The following is a 20,317-nucleotide window of genomic DNA, read 5'->3' on the forward strand; positions in this document are numbered from 1 at the left end:
GTCCTTGCCGATTACAGGATTCTTCAGCAAAATATTTGGCGTCACACATACGACAACGTACCTGAAAACGTCCCAATGAACTGGTCGGAACATTTTCCACCGATTCGGCTCCATACATCAGGGCAGTCCTATACGTAACCCGGTGGGGTACGTCAGCATGTCGCCTCCTCGGAGGAAGGACGCGACGTGGCGGGTTTACTCGTGGATTCACAATGTCATTGATGTTTACATTATTTCCACGGGGCAGAACAATATTAATTTCGGCCTCATTATTTGGCCGCTCGTTAACGGCAATTCGTACGTCACGAACGGCCAAATAGTTGCCAATTTCTTCTCTCGACAATCTACGTAGCAGGACCCTACAATCGGGCAACTGTACGCGTCGATTTTGAGGCATCATTTTAATTTAAATTAATTACAATTATAATTGGAAAAAGTAATTGGAATTTAAAACCATGGAAAATGACAATCAATCACTAAATCCACGAGTAAATGACAACACTCTACCAACAGAATTTAGTTTTTTGGGCGTCTAATGCGCCTCACTTGTTCGTGAAAAGTGAACAAAATTTTTTTTTCAGATTTGTCACCAATACAATTTAAAATGACGGCAGCAAGTTCATGCTTGCCGTGCATGTTCATGTGCAAGCCATGACATGTAAAAAAGTCTCTTTTAAAATGGGAAATGTCAATGAAATTGGCACACTTGATGTTTTTTAAAGTTGCATTCAGGCTTGCACGTGCACGATGCACGGCAGGCGAAACACAATCTCTCCTCCTAGGCAAGTTGATGATACTAACATTGTTCAGTTTTGATAATTTGATCAACTTGCCTAGTCCATCAAAAAAGTCATTATTGATACAACCTTTGTCATCGATGTCATTAGTCCCAGCCATCACTATCACTTCATCGTAATGTTGTTGGTACAGAAGTGCATTCTCAGCAATATAGTTCATAGTGCCGTTGGGGGACACAATTGCCGTCACTGCATAGTCGCTGGACCTCTCCAGGAGATGGTGCAGCTCCCTCCCATGGCTGTCCGTCACCAAGAGGACTCGCTTTGAGACAACCTTGTAGGAAGGTTTCCACTTCCCCATCTAAAAAAGAGAATTCTTTTGAGTATACGTACATTCATCATTTCATAATAAAAAATATTAGTTGTCTGAAATCATTTCGTAAATATAGGTAACACACTTGAATTCATTTATTACAAAGAAATACTTTTATTTCAACTTACGTTGGGAAGTGGAACACGTAACCAAAGGGAGGGAACACTCACTGGAAAGGCCAGTGGTGACAATGACGTTGCTGTAAATGAAATTGTCAAAATTTAACAAAAAGTGCAGCATTATCACATGAAACAATGTATTTGATACAATTAGTACAATGTTTGAAATTCAATACCGTGTACGAAAGTATATAAATACTGAAATGGTTATAATATTCTACATTTAACATGAAAATTAAATATGTTTAATTTCAGTGATAATGTAACACACACTATAAAATGCTGATCCATAACAACGTTAGTCCGAAAACAAAAAGAAATTTTGGTTTTTCAGTTGGTTCAAAAAAAAATTTTTTTTTCCATTATTGTCAAAACAATATTATTGCTAGTAAAGTATTTTTAAATTCATTAACACATCCACTGCGGGTGACGAGCATGCTCGTCATGCGAACCTGGCGCGCCTGGCGGTGGACGAGCGAACTCGTCATACAGCAGCTGCTTTCATATTGCCCCAGTGTGAGCTGAGCAGTTGCCTGGGAAGGCTGTAACACTCATAGCGAGGTGTGCCAGTTTCGGTGAGTCAGTTGGTGTGATTCGTCCCCGGTTCGCCATTTTCGTTTGTTGTGTATGCTTTGCGATATTGTGTGAGTGGATTATAGTGTCTGTTGACTGTGTAAGTGTATGTACTCATAATGGAGGAAGACGATAATGTTATTGACGATAATTTTTCATCTGATGAAGACAATGAGTCGAGTTCGAACAGTTCTAGCGACGGTGAAGGCGGCATCCCCCACCCCCAGTGGGCTGACACGGCCAGCGACATGGCTGGTTTACGTGACCTGCCGTTTACTGGTCAACCTGGCTTGCTCGTTCCCATTCCAGGTGACAATAAACCAATTGACTGGTTCAATCTCCTTCTTGACACCGTGTTTTTAGAGAATATTATTAGACAAACCAACTTGTATGCCCTGGAACTATTTTGTGGCCCCACCACTACTCCCGCGTCTCGCATAACCAAATGGAAGGACTTAGTGTTGGCCGAACTAAGAACATTGTTAGGCCTTCTACTGTTGACTGGCAACGTCAGATTGAATCGATTGAACGATTATTGGAAAACTCATCGGTTGTTGAACTTTCCTATGTTCAAGGAGTACATGTCTCGAGATCGATTTCTTGGCATTTTGAGATGTCTGCATTATTCAAGAGTTGATACCCCTGATCACCCTGAACCTGCTAACAACCGGTCTTTTAAAATTCAAAATATTGTTGAATATTTCAACAATAAGATGCGACAGATCTATTATCCCGACCGTGAACTGACAATCGACGAAGAGATGGTACTGTGGCGTGGCAGACTGGTCTTCCGCCAGTACTTAAAGGGCAAGCGCCACAAATATGGGATCAAAATTTATTCCCTGAATGAACCCGAGGGACTCATGCTGCGCTTCCATGTTTACACGGGGAGTCATGACTCTTGTAGTGGCAAAGGTCATACCGTCAAAGTCGTCATGAAGCTGATGAGGGACTTCCTGGGGAAAGGCCATTCCCTGTTCATGGATAATTTTTATAATAGTTTTGTCTTATCATCCAAACTTTTACGTCATTCAACCTACACTACCGGCACCCTACGCATCGACAGACTCCATACACCTCCAGCGGTGAAGGCAAAGGCATTGGGCAAAGGTGAAACGATAGCAAACTATGCCCAAAGTGTCATGATTGGAAAATGGAGGGATAAGCGGACGGTGACCTACATCTCCACACAATATGACAACGAGATGGTCCAAACCACCAACCGGAGAAACCAAAAACGAACGCTGCCAAAACCAATCATGTACTACAACTCTTACATGAAGGGGACTGACCGCTTGGACCAAATGGTATCGTATTACCCCTGTGAGCGCAAGACCCTGCGATGGCACAAGAAAATTTTTGTGCACTTTCTCCAGGTTGTTGTTGTAAATTCTTTTTATCTGTACAACATGTACAACTCAGATAGGCTGTCCCTGTATGACTTCCGAGTTCGTGTACTTGAAGACCTGCTCCCTCCAAAGGAAGCCCCACTGCTCATCACACCGACTCGCAACAGCATGCATCGTCTCTCCAAATCAATGAAGCGCAAAGGAAACGGCAAGTCAGTTACCCGGAGGTGCCGCGTTTGCTACCAAGAAGGCAAGCGTAAGGAAACAGTATACTATTGTGCAGTGTGCCCTGACGAACCAGCTCTGTGTGAACTCGGTTGCTTTGATAAGTATCACGAGGGCAAATAAGTAGTTTTTAGACTTTGGCGGTGGGTGGGGATGTATATAGTTTTTTTCTAATTTTTACTCTGAGAGGGGGGAGTGTTAACTGTTTTTGATGTTGTATATTTTTCAAACTAGTATGTAATATATACGTGTAATTGATGTACTATCTACGTGTCATTCATGTACTATATACGTGTAATTCGCGAGTGTTTGTGCCGAAACCTAGTGCGCAGCGAGCACATACAACACGGTGACCGGCACCCGGTGCGGATGACGAGCAAACTCGGCACGGACATGACGTCAACCGTTCCGGCCAACGAAGCTTCCGGGATACCTTGGACAACCCTTTCGGCTATCCTGACTCCATTTTGGGTAAGTAAAAAAAAAAAAAAAATCCCGCATTTTCTGCCACCAGTAATTTTGTCATCCGCAGTGAATGTGTTAAATAGAACAAATAAATTCAATTAGTATGTTAAATTATATAAATAGACCGTTACATTTACTTTTAACCATATTATAAAGGAATTCCCCATGTACATTATTATTATTCATTTAACGTTGTATAAATACATTATTAATTGAAACTTGTAGTATCAAAACGCTGTTTACAATGTAGACGAAATTTCGTTCCAAATTTAAATAAGTTATAATTTCTAATGAAAAATTACTTACTTGACGGTACAAAATTGTTGGTGTCCCCAACGGCACCAAACTGAAATAGAAAACAATATATGAAATGCTTTTACATCATTTGTAACGTAAGACATTTCAAGTCAACAATCCTGATAGCAACTGTTTCTCCAGAAAAATGAAATCTTTGCAACAAACAAATTACTTTCTTTTCCTTTTTTTTACATCAAACAATACTAAATTCATTTTAATAATTTATTACATGTATATTGTTTGAATACTTTTCAACTGTGCAGTACAAAAATGTAAAAGACGTTTGAAATTTGCTAGAATGAAGACATAATAATCATAATATAATGCTGTACATGTCAAATATTAAAATAAAATTATTTACAATAACCATTATATATATACATATATAAATTGCCACCTACTGACATTCAAAATTCAGAAAAGAAGAAAAGTTTTAAGTGTCCACCCTGTAAAGACAAACGATGTAATACTTGCAAAATTATACAATCGTCAAATTTTTTTACCAGCAGTAAAACAAAGAAAACTTACCTACTCTATTAGAGGAGAAATTAATTGCAAAAGTAAAAATGTAATTTATCAATTAACATGTAAAAATTGTGCAATGGATTATGTTGGATTGACAACAAATCCATTGCACATAAGAATGAATAATTTATCGTTGTTCGTCTAAAAAACAGGATGAAAAATTGGTTTCACAACACGCATTAGGCCACCAACAAAATTTTGAACAATGTTATTCATTGAAAGGTATTTGCAAAGTACCAGAAGATGGAAACAAAATTTACTTAGAAAATTTAGAACAGGCACATCAGTTAATATTAAAATCAAAAGTACCCTTTGGTCTGAATAAAAGATGAAATGATCAATTGTTTTTGTTATTATTTTTTCTAAATTCTTTTTCTAAATTCTTTCTCTGTTCATGATATTTCTCTTTGGTGTTAATCACATGTTCAAAAATTTCTGTTTATTTATTTATTTATGCAAATGTTTATTTATTTACTTGTGTAAATTTTGTTTGCTGTGTTATTTTTGTTTTATACCTTTTATTATACCTTTTTGAAAACGGCAAAGCCGAAATATTAAAGGAAATTTATACTAAGAAGTCCAATAAATTGTTATAAATTCAGAAAAGAAGAAAAGTTTTAAGTGTCCACCCTGTAAAGACAAACGATGTAATACTTGCAAAATTATACAATCGTCAAATTTTTTTACCAGCAGTAAAACAAAGAAAACTTACCTACTCTATTAGAGGAGAAATTAATTGCAAAAGTAAAAATGTAATTTATCAATTAAAATGTAAAAATTGTGCAATGGATTATGTTGGATTGACAACAAATCCATTGCACATAAGAATGAATAATCATCGTTGTTCGTCTAAAAAACAGGATGAAAAATTGGTTTCACAACACGCATTAGGCCACCAACAAAATTTTGAACAATGTTATTCATTGAAAGGTATTTGCAAAGTACCAGAAGATGGAAACAAAATTTACTTAGAAAATTTAGAACAGGCACATCAGTTAATATTAAAATCAAAAGTACCCTTTGGTCTGAATAAAAGATGAAATGATCAATTGTTTTTGTTATTATTTTTTCTAAATTCTTTTTCTAAATTCTTTCTCTGTTCATGATATTTCTCTTTGGTGTTAATCACATGTTCAAAAATTTTCTGTTTATTTATTTATTTATGCAAATGTTTATTTATTTACTTGTGTAAATTTTGTTTGCTGTGTTATTTTTGTTTTATACCTTTTATTATACCTTTTTGAAAACGGCAAAGCCGAAATATTAAAGGAAATTTATACTAAGAAGTCCAATAATTGTTATAAATGAGCAATTCTGCATTGTACACCCGAAGTGAATATATATATATATATATATATATATATATATATATATATATATATTTACAGGCTACTTTAAGGGGGGTCGGAACGAATTTTCGTCAAAATTATCGATTTTTTAGATTTTTAGCTATCTAAATTCCTCTACTTTTTAGCTTTAATTTGATACCAAAATTACTGTTATTATTATTATATTTATTTTTTTATGAGACATTTTATTACAGTATGCACCGTAGTTTTTTCGTGGCTCCACCACGCCGACTGGCTTCAATATAGTAACTCACTCTAAAACTGTTATTTTTTTTTGTTATTATAGCTTTGGCAACACTTCATCACGTGATACACTTTGTTGTGTCAGTCAGATGTTCTGTTTATTGTTTGTCTGACATGGTGGTTATTTTTGTTTGTAAGTGTGACATTGTTTATGCTTCAATGGTGAAATTTAGTTACCAAAGTTATTGAAAGTGGTTGTAGTTTATATTTTTATTCGAAATGCCTCGCGTACCTAGTAAGACATTTAAAAAACGTAAAAGTTTATTCAGTGGGGGTACCAGCTTGGAAGACAAACAATGGAAGTGGTGGTGATACTTCTGCTAGGCCTAGTGTTAGCTCCAATGTCACTGAACTTACGCCTACTCCTGGACCAAGTGATGATTGTAATCTAAATAAACAGGAGCACATCAGGGGAAAAAGTTAGTTAGTAGTTTAGATGAGTATGAGCAATACATAAGTATGAGTAACAATTTGTAGTAATGATATTGTAAACTTGCTGAGTTTTGAGAAGTTGCTTTTTAGACATAGCGGTTTGCTCTCAATGCAATGGTTCACTTTCACTTCAAACAAGTAAAACAGAGTAGGCCTATCTGTGGACAATTGAAATAAAGTGTAATGAGTGTGGATTTTCTGTATCATCTAGTAACAGTGAAAAATTAGGAAACCGTAGATCAGAAGTAAATGTTCGAGCAGTTTATGCTTTTCGCTGTATTGGGAAGGGGGGGAGCAGGCAGCGAAGACATTTTGTTCAGTTATGAACTTACCAAAGCCTCCTTCTTTCAAGGTATACAACAAAAACCCTTGCAGCAACAGCAAAAGAAATTTGTGAAGAAGAAATGAAACAAGCAGCCACAGAAAGCTGTGGTTGAAAATGATGGCGATATGAATATAACTGGTATTTTTGACGGAACCTGGCAGCGTCGCGGCCATGTCTCACACAACGGTGTTATTACTGCTATTGCCGCGCTAAATACCGGGAAAGTAGTAGATGTTAGGGTATTTAGCAGATTTTGTAGGTGCAAAAACAGACTAAATCAACAACATGAAGGTAATTGTGCCTGCTAACTATGCCGGACAAGTGGTGGAATGGAGGTGGCCGGTGTTGTTGACATGTTCAGGAAATCAGAGGCTACTAGGGGTATCAAATACAGATATTACTTAGGTGACGGCGCGACAGTGATGCATTCCCAACCATTCAAAAGGAAGCCCCTTATGGCCCAGAGTATGTAACAGAAAAGTTAGAGTGTATAGCTCATGTTAGAAAAACGTATGGGCACCAGGCTCCGAACTCTAAAGACTAAAATAGGGAAAAAAGATCTTTCCGATGGTAAAAAGATAGGAGGCCGTGGTCGCTTGACTAATTCTCTTATAGATGAAATACAGACATATTATGGTCTGGCAATTATGAGGAATACAGATAGTTTGCAGAAAATGAAAGCAGCAGTCTGGCGACTTACTTTCATCTTGTTTCATCTAACGCTGAACCTGCTCATGCACTATGCCCCAATGGACCTGATACATGGTGCAAATTCAAGAAAGCTATAGCTGAGGAAAAAACCATACAATCATAAGGACCACACCCATCTGCCTCCAATTGTTATGGATGAAAATAAAGCCTATTTTCAGGGATCTCTCTCAAGAGCATCTGCTGCGTAAGTGTCTGCACGGGGGCACGCAGAATCCTAGCGAAATCCCTGAACAGTGTCATCTGGTCTCGGGTTCCTAAAGCAGTTTTTGTAATGAAGAATACCTTGGAACTAGGAGTGTGTGAAGCAATAGCTACTTACAACCGTGGTAATATTATAAAGTGTAAAATTTTACACAAACTTGGAATCAATCCTGGTCAAACTGCATCCGTGTCATGAAGGAGCTTGACAAGGTGCGGATAAAAAAAATCGGATAAAGCTATGCAAGAAATTGAAAAACGGTGCCGTAAACAGCTCAGCATTGCCAATAAGAGGTTAGAAGATGTTTATGAAGATATGGAAGACCCTGACAACCCTTCCTATGGAGCAGGCATGCACTAAGGTAGGTTTTTTTTCCGTTTTTCATAATAAAGTTGGTTTTTTGGCGTTTTCCGAAAAGTAGATTTTTTTACATTTAGGTACACATATATCAAAAACTACTAAAGATATCCAGTTAATTCTTTTTTTGTTGTGTTCCCCACACTTATATCTTTGTTTTAAGACATGGGTTTTATGATATTCCTATTTTTAAATTTGTCATTAAAAAAATATACAAATAACATCCGCAAATATTTAATGACTAATTAAAAAAAAGATTTTTTTGGGAAAACATTTTGAGAAATAAAAACCAACATCGCTCTAATTAAAGATTAAGGTGTGGGGAACACAACAAAAAAAGAATTAACTGGATATCTTTATTAGTTATTGAGATATGTGTACCTAAAGATATGGTATTTTACATAGGGAAGATAGGACATGCCGACCCCCCTTAATATTAACAACAGCCATGAAGCGTAATGTCAAGGCTGCTGAAATGTCTTGCTGCACAGACACACAATAGATGATCTCTTGGAGGGAAAGAAACACCTTCTACTTTGTGTTTTAGGTTAGCAGGCAGAGCGATGTTATTTTATAATATATTTGGTGTTGTTAAAGTTATAAAAATTAAGTACATAAGGTACGAAATGTGAATTAAAGTTGAACTGAATTATAATTACTAATGTTAATGTGACTGTGCTTGTTTTTACATAAGGGAAAACTTTTTATACAGTTGGTGGTACCATATAAAAGGGCTGCACATGTAATTCAAGAATGTACAATGGAAACTTATTAACATGGTTATGTATATAATGGTAAAGGTAACGTTAAACATTACATTCACAACACACCTTTTGTACAGTTGAATAAATGTTAATATAAACAGTGCCCTGAGTAGGCTATAGTAGTCTTTGAATGAAAAATGTAATGCTGCAAACATTGAAATAGGTAGTTCATTATTTTATTAATGTACATACAAAAACAAAGTGAAATTAGCCAAACGTGAGTATATTATGTAATTGTATTTCTATACTGTATATATGTGAATCTCTTTATACATTCCCGGCACTATTTTGTACGCTGCCGCTCTGTTCCCTGTTCATCATGGTGGACGCCTGAGAAGCTAGTTGGCTCTTGCGTACACACCCTATTTCAATAATAATTTTAGCCCAAACGCCTCAAAAGAGCAATTGCTATTAATGTATGCCCATTTCATCAATAACATTGATCAGTTGTCCTTGACAGTAATTTTCTACTCATGTACGCCTTATTTCACCACCATTAACATTCGTCTTACGGTCTCAGAAGGTAGTTGCTATTGCATGTATGCATTAAGTAATCAATAAGATGTTGTATGTTGTTACAGTTGCAGCACAATATACGAGACCCCCGGAAAAAAGAACATAACTACTGCAAAGCAAAAAGGAGGAATAATCATCTGTGCATTTAGAAAGAAAATAAGAAAATAAATGGAAATAATGTTTAAAACAATAAATTGAAAAATAATCAATGTAAAACAACGGTGAAGAGATATCCGTTTATGTGTGTTTGTATGTGCTATTTAATGAGCTATTATATATAGTCATGTGCAAAATTCTATCAATATATTTGAAAACGGTGATAGTGGTCTTGTATGCAACTACTATTAATTCACCAAATATATAATTTAAAATTGTATATCAAATGGATAACCAAAAATAAGGTAACAATTTTTATATATCATTGTGATTAAGACATTAAATTAAGGCACTGTACTTTTCAAATATTATTATGAACATGACTTCACAAACTAACACTGTACATTACACTATTTCTTCTCTCTGGCGTGGTAATTTATAGCTTTCAATTTCAGTTGTACATAATCGGTATATTTATGTTAAAATAAAGAAATAAATAAAAGAAACAAAAAACCAAATGTAATAAAGTAAATAAATAAGTATTAAAGTAATAAATTATGCACTTCAAGTTAAAATAAAATGTTATTTACCAAACACTCAAAGTATTTATTACATTATATTAACTAATCATGAATAAGAACTATAAATATTGTTTACTATAAAACCATTAGCTTTAAAAATTCAATACATCTCTACATCTCATTGCGACAATTAAAAAAACTTTGAGAAAAATTAAAAATACATTTATTCCATAAACACAACAGAATAATTAAAGATAAAATCGGATATTTCGGAAAATTATCCAATAACTTGTGTCAAATTAATTTACTTTCATGCATTATATGAATTTAAAAAAATACAAAACATCTACTTTTTTATTCCTGTTTCATTACCAACAGAATTCAGAATGTGCACGCTACTTTGTGAATACCCTTGTTCTGACAAATACAGAAGCTAACTGGTAGTTACATAAAACATGTATCTCAAAAAAATGCATGTATTTCAAAAACACAACAGAATAATTTATAGCTAAAATAGTATATTTAGAAAAATCATCCAATAACTTGCAACATGTAATATAAATTTATTTTTATGCATTACATGAATTAAAAAATGCAAAAATCTTTCTTTTACCTTCTTTTTCATTACCAAATAAAATAATTTCCATTTTCCAATTTTGTACGTATGGATAGGCTATTGTCACTATAGTTGCGCATTTATTTTCCGAAAGACCCTCCTATCTTAGTTGAAATTTAATTTTCCTAATAAAATAAATCCCAAGAATAATTTCTGTTTAGATTAAATAGTTAATTTTTGTTTGTGTTTTATTTCCAGAACAACAGTTTTGTCCTACAATATGCAATATTTTCCTTACCTCAGTACAATGTAGGAAAATCTCAATATTTTTATAAATTACTGTGAAAACAATTAATATCTCTACACTTATGGGATCCAATTAAATTCCCTAAATTATCAACAGCAGTTAGTTATTCACACTTACCAACATAACATTTCTATTAGTACTTGATTTTTTATTCTGGAGGTTTTCCAAAGAATATAGTATTCAGCAACCTTGTATTTCAATAAATGTACATTTTCCCCAAAAACACTGAAGAACAATACTGTGTAGTCTTTAAAAAAATCATTGTCATTAAAAAAGTTTAAACTTTATATGTACGTTACAAATCATAACCTAAAATCAATAAAATGTCATAAATGATAGTAATACCATAATCATTTTTATAAAAGTAAATCGGCAAAACATCTTGATTTTAGTGCCCCTATTGATCATATATTGTATTGACCATATATATCAATATTCCCTTGGGAAGTATATTCTAAACTATCAACACTATACGCACGCATTTATTTTTCAAAAAAATCCAATCTTAGTTAAAAAGCATTTTTTAGAAAAAATCACAAGAATAATTTCTGATTAGAATTATGATTTATACCCAGAAAACTTTGTCCTACAAAATTTTTGTCCTACAATATGCAACAATTTACTCGCCTCAATAGTGCAACGTAGAATAATGAAAAATTTCAATATTGAAAGAAATTACAATAAAACCAATTAATTTCTGTCCATTTATGGTGTACAATTAATTACCTAAAGCTTTTAGAATAATTATTTTACACTTAACCGCATAACATTTCTACTTTTTTGTAATTTACAACATTGAGGTTATCCGAAGAATTTGTTATTATGCAACCGTGTATGTTAGTAAATATACATTTTAGACATAAACACTAGAGAACAATTAGTTTTGAAAATAGTGTATACTGTGTAAAAAAAAAAACAATGTAATCCTAAACCTTTTTAAAACTCAACTGAAATTTATAAAAAGATTCAACCAGGAATAATAATTTTTTCACCCACTATCTCAGATTTGTATGAAACTTGGTAGCTTTATTCTATATGTAAAGATAAGTAAAACTACTAAATTTGGAATTTTTATCTCACTTAGTTTTCCAGTTATGGCACTTTAAAGTTTTTCTTTTTTTTAATTACCGCACTCTGGATAGCACCAAACAAAACATGACATAAAAAAGAAAAGAATTTCTCATTTCCTCATTTGACACTCAATCTTTATGAAATTTTTCAAGGTAGATTCCTTGCGTACTAAGGAATTTGAAAAAAAATTACCTCAACAGTCTAAGTTTAACTTAAAATATTATAAAATATTAATTTTTTTTAGTTTAAAAATGCAAACATGGTTTAACGTTAAATTCAATATCTCAAAAAGGAATGAGTAGTCAAGAAACCTTTTTTTTCTTTATTACCCGTATAATATGGGCTTTAATTTAGTAACATAATTATTCTGTATATTTTGTTCCTTCTATTTCTTAAGTGTATTGCAAGTTTCAATATACTAATTACAAGCGATGTAAGGTTCTTTCAATAACAATGAATAGCTATAGGTTTTAAAGGAAAAATATAAACGGCACTTTAATATTTGGAAAGGTATATTTAACAGTAACCAATGTGAATTAAAAATAATTGAGTTCAGATATGAGTTATTTGTTTAGTATTGAAATATAAACTTAATATTTACGTAAAAATTAAGTATACCGAAAACTCATCTCGTGTGGGTCAGTAAAAAGAAGGGGATGGTTCTGCTGGGTGAAGAATCTTTACTGTTATATCTCCATTTTCTTTGGCAACATTTGTTATTATTCCATAGTACCAGAGATTGTCATATGTACAAGCAATGAAGCAAGAAGGATATAGATCTTCTTCTTTAAAATTTAAAGTTAATCCTCTTCTCAAGTTGAATGTTAGACTTAGGTTTTCTCACAACTGACTCGCCTTGCTGCTATAGTTCCAAAACAGTAGAGGGGTCTGTAGTTGTGAAAACTTCTAGTACCTGGAAGGGTATATAGATCTTCAAAGTGTTTTTCGAATTTGCAACGAGTCTGATCTACTTAGTCTTTTGAGACGAAGTGAAAATTGATTTTGGCAATTTTGAATTCACAACTTGAAATAGGTAGTTGCAGTCAGTATTTGATTGTCAAGAAGCCTTTGATGACTTTCTTTTCGCGCCAACCGTTTAAAAGTTCCTCCAATACCGTCGCATTCTGTTTTGCCATGGCTTGAAGCGAAGGAAGACCATTGCACTTTAATTTTGAAGTCTTTTTTATGAAGTGAAAGGTTCATGAAGTTTATTTGTTCTTGTACTGCCCTGCACAACCATCACTGTCACAATTAACATCTGCAGGACAATTTTCCTTGACAAACATCATGATTCGACATCGGAAATTATACAGTGGGATGAGACTATTTTTTCCTGGTCAATACACAAATTGTTGATTGCTGGATGAACAGTACAGGACGGTCCAGTGGTAACCCTGGACATCTTGAATCATAAATGAGAAATTTTCACTAAAATCCATTGATATGATTGTTATATTTGACTCACAAGCATCTTTAAGGCTTTTAAAGTAGCTTGACTGGCTTTTGGCAATTTAAGAAAGAGGGATTAACTTTTCTACTTTGGACATCAGTTCATCAACAAATTCATCAATAGTTGATGTTTGTGTTACCATATGTGTCCGATCTGTAGCAACCCATTGCTTGTAATCTATTCTATCATCTTTTTCATAGTTTTCAAACTTGGTTTGTAAGAATGTGGTCGGATTTTGTTTAGATGGACATTTTTCAAATCGCCTAAACATAGTTTTGATTTGAATTTTTACACAAAACCTGTTTTTGTAGATCTTTGTAACTCTCTTCTAGTTGTGCTGCATGTATTAAAAGTATTACATTTTGATGGATAGTACATACACAGATAGAGCACTGTACATCTACTCTGTAGTTGTCCAGACAGTTGAAATGGAGTTACCAAGAGCTAAGCATACTCACTCCCACAACACCCGGAGAGCAACTGACTACCTCCTTCCTGGACACCATACCACACGGTACAGCAGGAAACCATCCTGAATGGAAAGAAAAATCTTCAACACCCTACCTCTCAACCTGAAAAATCTTGGAGGGAATGAGTAGAAAAATCAAGAAAAGCCTTCAAGACTGGCTCGTGGAGAGACCCTTTTACACCATGACAGAATTTTTTGACTCTGTAAACAGTACATTATAAAGCAAGAGACCTGAAGATTTTAATTCATTGTAAATTTTGATGCCATTACACTTCTTTATACTGTTGTAAATAAAGAACTTTTGACTATTGACTATAGAGTGATTTCCACTGGCACCAGCCAGAACACACCATTTGGGGTGAAGCGTACAAAACTTACAGAACTCTATTTTTATTTCAGGATATTCCCATTTAAAGTTTGCAAACATTTCATTCAGATTACTTAAAATTAATCTTTTCTTATCATATTGTTTTTTCCCCAAACTTACTACAACTTTCATACCATGTAAAACTCTCGAATGCTCATCAATCTGATAGAAATTGACAACTAACTCAACAACCTCGGGACTTAGTTTCTTTCCTTTCCTTGCTTCAGGTTCTGCCAAAAACCCTTTTTCTTTATACTATTTTTTGCTTGTCTCGCAGAAGAATCAGGCACTTCAAAAGTATCTTTGATGTTTGTTCTTGACCAATTCAGTGATGCAGGAATTGTCAATAGTTGTATTTTCTTCTTTGTCGAAAGTTTGGTCAGTTCACTTTTTATGTTCTCAACAAGTAAGTCCATTTCTGCTGCTTTTTGCTCATTATTTTGTTGGAAATTAAGTACTTTTGATTGCACTACAACATCTAAAACTGTCTCATTTTCATTTGTATGTAGTTTTTCTAGTTAATTTTGAGCATAACCAATTTTGGAGTTTTCATTCAATGCATCTAATTTGAAAGGTGAACACCCTACAACCGTCAAAGAAGCATTTAAAGAATCAATAGCCTTTTCTTTTTGTAATTGAGTTTCAGTTTCAGTTGACATCATAAAATCATCATCATCATCTTGTGATTCTTCTTCACAGTTAATTGGTTGAGAATATAGTTTTATAGCAATTAGTACATAACTGTTCCTTAGATTTCTTTTTTAGACCTTTTGTGACACAGGTCTCACTCTGCTATATATGTATTACTCTTAAACTATTTTGAATGAGTTTCTTGTGATTTTTATATGGGTCACAACACGCCTTTTGTAGGAATTCATACTCTGTAAATAGTAAACTTTTATGATGAAAACATGTTTATTATTTCTTTACTATCTAATTCACTTCTTATCTTAATCAAGTCAAACTCTTCTTTAGACAGATCACACACATTTTCCAACCCCTTTTTGTGACATAAGTGGTTTTGTGGCATTCTGTCATTTTTAATAACCCTATACTACCCTTACTGTCCATATTAAATCAAACATTATTTAAAAGCAAGTTAAGTTGTTCTTCTTCATAATTGGATTACGAAAAAAACAAAAATGTAAGCAATTGAGTAGAAACATTTTACCAAACAAACTAACTGAAAATGTAATTTAAAAACTAATTATCTTTGTCTATTTAAATTCGAGTTACGTTAAATTCACATAAATAAACATAAATAAATTCACCCATACACTAAAGGAAGCTAAACACCACTTATAACAATGTTTAATCAAGGAGCACTAGCAATAGACTGACTCAAATCAACAGTCAGAGTACAGAGTAAAGCCGCGTTTACACCGGAGTTGGCAACCGATGATTGCAGACTTTTATTGGCAATTTTTAGTCAAACACCTTAAAACAACTACAACTCGCATTGCCAACTGTAGTTGCAAATCGATTTTACGTGATGGCAACCAAAATTTGGTTTTCCGATTGAAGTCGGTAAAGATCAAAGACGGTTGCCAACCTCGTTCGGCAATACGAGTTGCAGTGCCAAATTGAGCGGCGACTTGAGTCTGCAACTAACCCCGCTACCCCTCCCACCTATCCCACCTATGGTCGATAGGTATTTAACATTTACTCACCTATATGTTATCCTTCAGGAAACATATCAAAGCCTCACAAACATCTGGCACAAAGAGAGATATCGCACTTTTTGAAACTTTAAACAAATAACTGATGCTTGTAAAATTCGCCAGTTGCCAAAAATCGCAAAGTTATAGATAACCTTTCACACACTGGAATTTTTTTCCTGTAGTTAAGTATTCTTTTTGCTAATTATGTGTCCAATACCAACAATTAAACATTCAAAATCGTTGCTCGACATTCTTATAAAGTTTTTTATACTGCCATTGCATCTCAATTCTCCTGTCAAAAGATCTGTATTGTCTCTATTTAAGTCATTCAATAGATCGCTGCCACTATACCATGCTCTTGCCTGCAATGAAGGTTGAACCCAAAATCTTCTCCGTCTTCTCAATTTACCTAGAACAACACACGCTGCCGCAGCAAGCACAACCTATTCCGCACTCGACATTCTATATACTGTCTAATTTTTTTGTTATATGTTGCAGTAAATATTAAGCAAACATGGTATAAAAAGTTCATGGTTGCAAATTGAAAACTTCCATCGGCAACTAGCGTCGCAATCGGAGTTGGCAGTTTTTAGTTGCCAATTCCGGTGTAAACGCGGCTTTACTGCAGCCTGTCAAGACATGGAAATGTCCAGTAGCAACTTGCTGCCTGTTGAGACAAACTATCTGCTTGTCTATTTTTAAACTTGAATATAACATGAATGATAAATTTCAACTTACATACTATATTCAATCAAAATTTCTAAGTGAACATATTAACATATATATTACAAAATGTAGAATTGCTTCTTATTAAATATTATATATTGTGTTTTTCTGATTAAAATAAAAAAAATATGAACAATTATTACACAATAGTTTCTTATTAAAAACCTACTTCCCAAATAAATATTGAAATTTAGTAATAGCAAACCTTTCATTTAAAAACTATTGGTATTAATTGGGATTGAGAAAACCTCACATCACTTGTAAAAAATATATTGAAACTTGCAATACAGAAGGAACAAAATACACAGAATAATTGTTTTACCAAATTAAGCCCATACCATGCAGATAATTTAGGAAAAAAAATATTTCTTAATTCTTATTTCCTTAATTTAGCGTTAAATATTTTTGCTTTTTTAAAACTAAACAAAAAAATCTAAAACTTAATTTTTTATAATATTTTCTACCATTAAAATTTCATAAATATTGAATGTCAAATGAGTAAATGATAAATTATTTTATTTTCTATGTCATGTTTTGTTTGGCGCTATCCAGAGTGCAGAAAATGAAAAACGTAAAAACTTTTAAGTGCCATAACTGGAAAACTAAGTGGGATAAAAATTCCAAATTTGGTAGTTTTAATTATCTTTAGATATAGAACAAAGTAGAAGTTTCATTCAAATACAAGTATGTGACTATCGAATAGTAGAATTTCAATGAAGATGAATACTTTATAAACCAATAATCTAAACTATAGCAGATGTCTGGACAGAATGTTGGTCAGCACGCAATGGGTTTAATAAAATATTGTCACACGTCCATTTATCCTATAACTTGTTTGTTAACTATACAAGACCTTTTCAAAACATATTGTGACTTTTTCATTTCCACACGTTGTATAAATTCGTTTTTTTTTGTGGTGTTATGTTGATAAACATGTCTCTGAAATGCCAACAAGTTCAGCCATTTTGAATGTTCAGTTAATTGTTGACAGCTGATTTGCTAGCAAGTGTCCGTGGCTCATCTTCGATTTGTGCCTATTAAAAAAAATGGAATAATCTGTATCAAATTTTGTGTATCTGTATCAAATTAAGTGCACGGATGCATTCAGAATATTGAATGTGCCTTATGGAGAAGCTACCTTGGACCGTAGCAACATTTATTGGTGGTAAAAAATCTTCTCAGAAGGCCAAAAAGATGTGTCTGGTGAACAGGGTGCCGGACACCCAAGCACGTCTAGAACAGAAAAACATTGATGAAGTGAAGAAAATAGTATTGGCTAATCGTCGAATCACCATTAGAGAAGTTGCAGAGTACCTGAATATATTAATTGGCTTGTGCCATTCAATTTTTACCAATGATTTGGGCATGAAATGAGCTCCGTGAAATTCGTACCAAAATTGATCAAGAAACAGCAGCGCATTACCATTGCTAATGAGCTGTTGGACTCTGACCACAATGATCAAGAGGGTCATAACCAGTGATAAATCGTAGGTTTATGGTTATGACATTGAAAACAAAGCTCAATCATTCCAGTCAAAGCTGCCGCAAGAGCCAAGACCTAAAAAGAGTACCATGTTTGGTGCAATGTGAAAGTTTAGCTCATAGCTTTTTTTTATTTCAGGGGTGTGGTGCATCATGAGTTCTTGCCACAGGATAGAACTGTCAATAAGGAATAATATCTGCAAGTTATGCGCAATTTGCATGAAGCAATCTACCAGAAACGCCCAGATTTATGGAAGAACAAAAATTGGCTTTTGCACCACGATAACGCCGCTGCTCACACATCGTTACTTGACTCACACATTGTTGATGCCGCAGCCACCGTATTCGCCACATCTGGCCCCATGTGAGTTTTCTTGTTCCCGAAACTGAAGAGCCACAGGCAAGGACACCGCTAAGTTACAATTTGATGATATAAAGACGGCATCGAAGGAGAAACTGAACAAGATCACATAAAATGACTTTTTTAAGTGCTTCAAGAAAATTGGGAGGAACGTTACCACAACACATTAAGATTGAGGAGTAAATAATTTTCGAAAAAAAAACTTACGATATTTTTTTAACAGCCCTTGTATATTTATCCTTAAAAACCCAGTAGACAATAAAAGGAAAACTGACCTCTCCTGTAAATAAGTGGATTCTGACAGCTATGAGTTTGTTGGTGTTATTACGACCATGCATCATCAGGGAGTTGGTTAGGTGCTCCACGATTGGGCATTGTGCCTTGTACAATCGTTTGGATGCATACCTCCCAGCAGAATGGGGAAGATATTTAGCATTCTTCTCTTCAACTGCAATGTAATCCTGTAAAACAAAGCACGATATTTACTAATTTTTCACTACACAATTTTCTTAATATTGAAACAAACATGTACATTTTTTTTTTAGTTCAGAAAACACTTGGAATATAAAAAATATTATTTATGTGCACAATTGGAATTTTGTTAGCCAATATTAAAAAGGTAAAATAAATAATCTACATACTAGTACAAGCCTTTTATAATACAAAACTTTAATTTCCTCCCAATAACCAATACTAGGTTACACAATAGACACAATATAATATAGGTTATGAACATTAAGTTTTGAAACAGAAAATGGTTATTAGCAACCACTTTTATTATTATTTTTAAGCATTTAAATATTATTCAAACAAGGTTTATAAATTAAATTGTTTTACCGACAAAAGCAACTACCGCCCTACTTCATTCTTAAGCGTGTTTTCCAAAATTTTAGTACGTATAGTGAAGAACCAGCTAGTCTCATATTTACAAAACAATATATTGAGTGTGTGCCAATATGGATTTAGATCAGACAAGAATATTAATAATGTATTGTTTGACGTAAATAAGGAATTGAACAACACTATCTAAAAAAAGTAGGTGTTTACTAATATTTTTAGATTTAAAAAAAGCGTTCGACTCAGTTGATCGCACAATCTTGCTACAAAAAATGGAAATGATAGGAATCCGTGGTACTGTTCTAGCGTGGTTCACTAGCTACTTGAATGACAGGAAGCAGGTTGTGTCTATATGCGGAGAAAATAGTGATCCACAAAATGTAGACTACGGGGTAATACAAGGCAGTACATTAGGCCCAATTTTGTTTCTAATATATATCAACAGTACTGCATAAATTCAGTTACAAAGCAAACTTTTTCTTTTCGCAGATGACAGTTTAATACTTATTTCAGGAAATGTTGGCTAGAAGCACAGGCCAAGGCATTGAGCGATTTGATTAATATAAAACTGTGGTTGGATCAAAATATTCTGTCATTAAGCATCTTAAAAACAAAATTTATGCCACTCTCTTTAAGCATTAACTCAGAATGCCCTTTCAATGAATACATTTATGCATTCAGAAGATTAAGTGATATTTTAAGTGACAACAAAATTAAAACTGTGCATTTTGCTTACTTACAGTCTTTATTATCATTTGAAAACATTGCATCGGTCCTAGAACCTCTTCTTGTTATTCAGAAAAGTATTTTAAAAGCAGGGTTTAAGAAAAGTAAGAGATATCCGACTTACAATC

At 33.8% G+C, this 20,317-nt stretch overlaps 1 protein-coding gene across 1 annotated transcript; it reads right to left on the reverse strand.

Annotated features, from left to right (window-relative positions):
• Positions 1 to 516: 516 nt before the first annotated feature.
• On the reverse strand, positions 517 to 19,139 carry LOC124356545. The gene is made up of 4 exons (XM_046807612.1): positions 18,902 to 19,139; positions 4,148 to 4,187; positions 1,239 to 1,309; positions 517 to 1,098 (listed from the first exon to the last, which is right to left on the reverse strand). Exons 1-4 carry the CDS (start codon positions 18,965 to 18,967, stop codon positions 517 to 519), a joined length of 759 nt encoding a protein of 252 aa, XP_046663568.1. The 5' UTR covers positions 18,968 to 19,139.
• Positions 19,140 to 20,317: the final 1,178 nt, after the last annotated feature.

Source organism: Homalodisca vitripennis, chromosome 1 (genome assembly GCF_021130785.1).
Source record: "Homalodisca vitripennis isolate AUS2020 chromosome 1, UT_GWSS_2.1, whole genome shotgun sequence".
Classification (NCBI taxonomy): Eukaryota; Metazoa; Arthropoda; class Insecta; order Hemiptera; family Cicadellidae; genus Homalodisca; species Homalodisca vitripennis.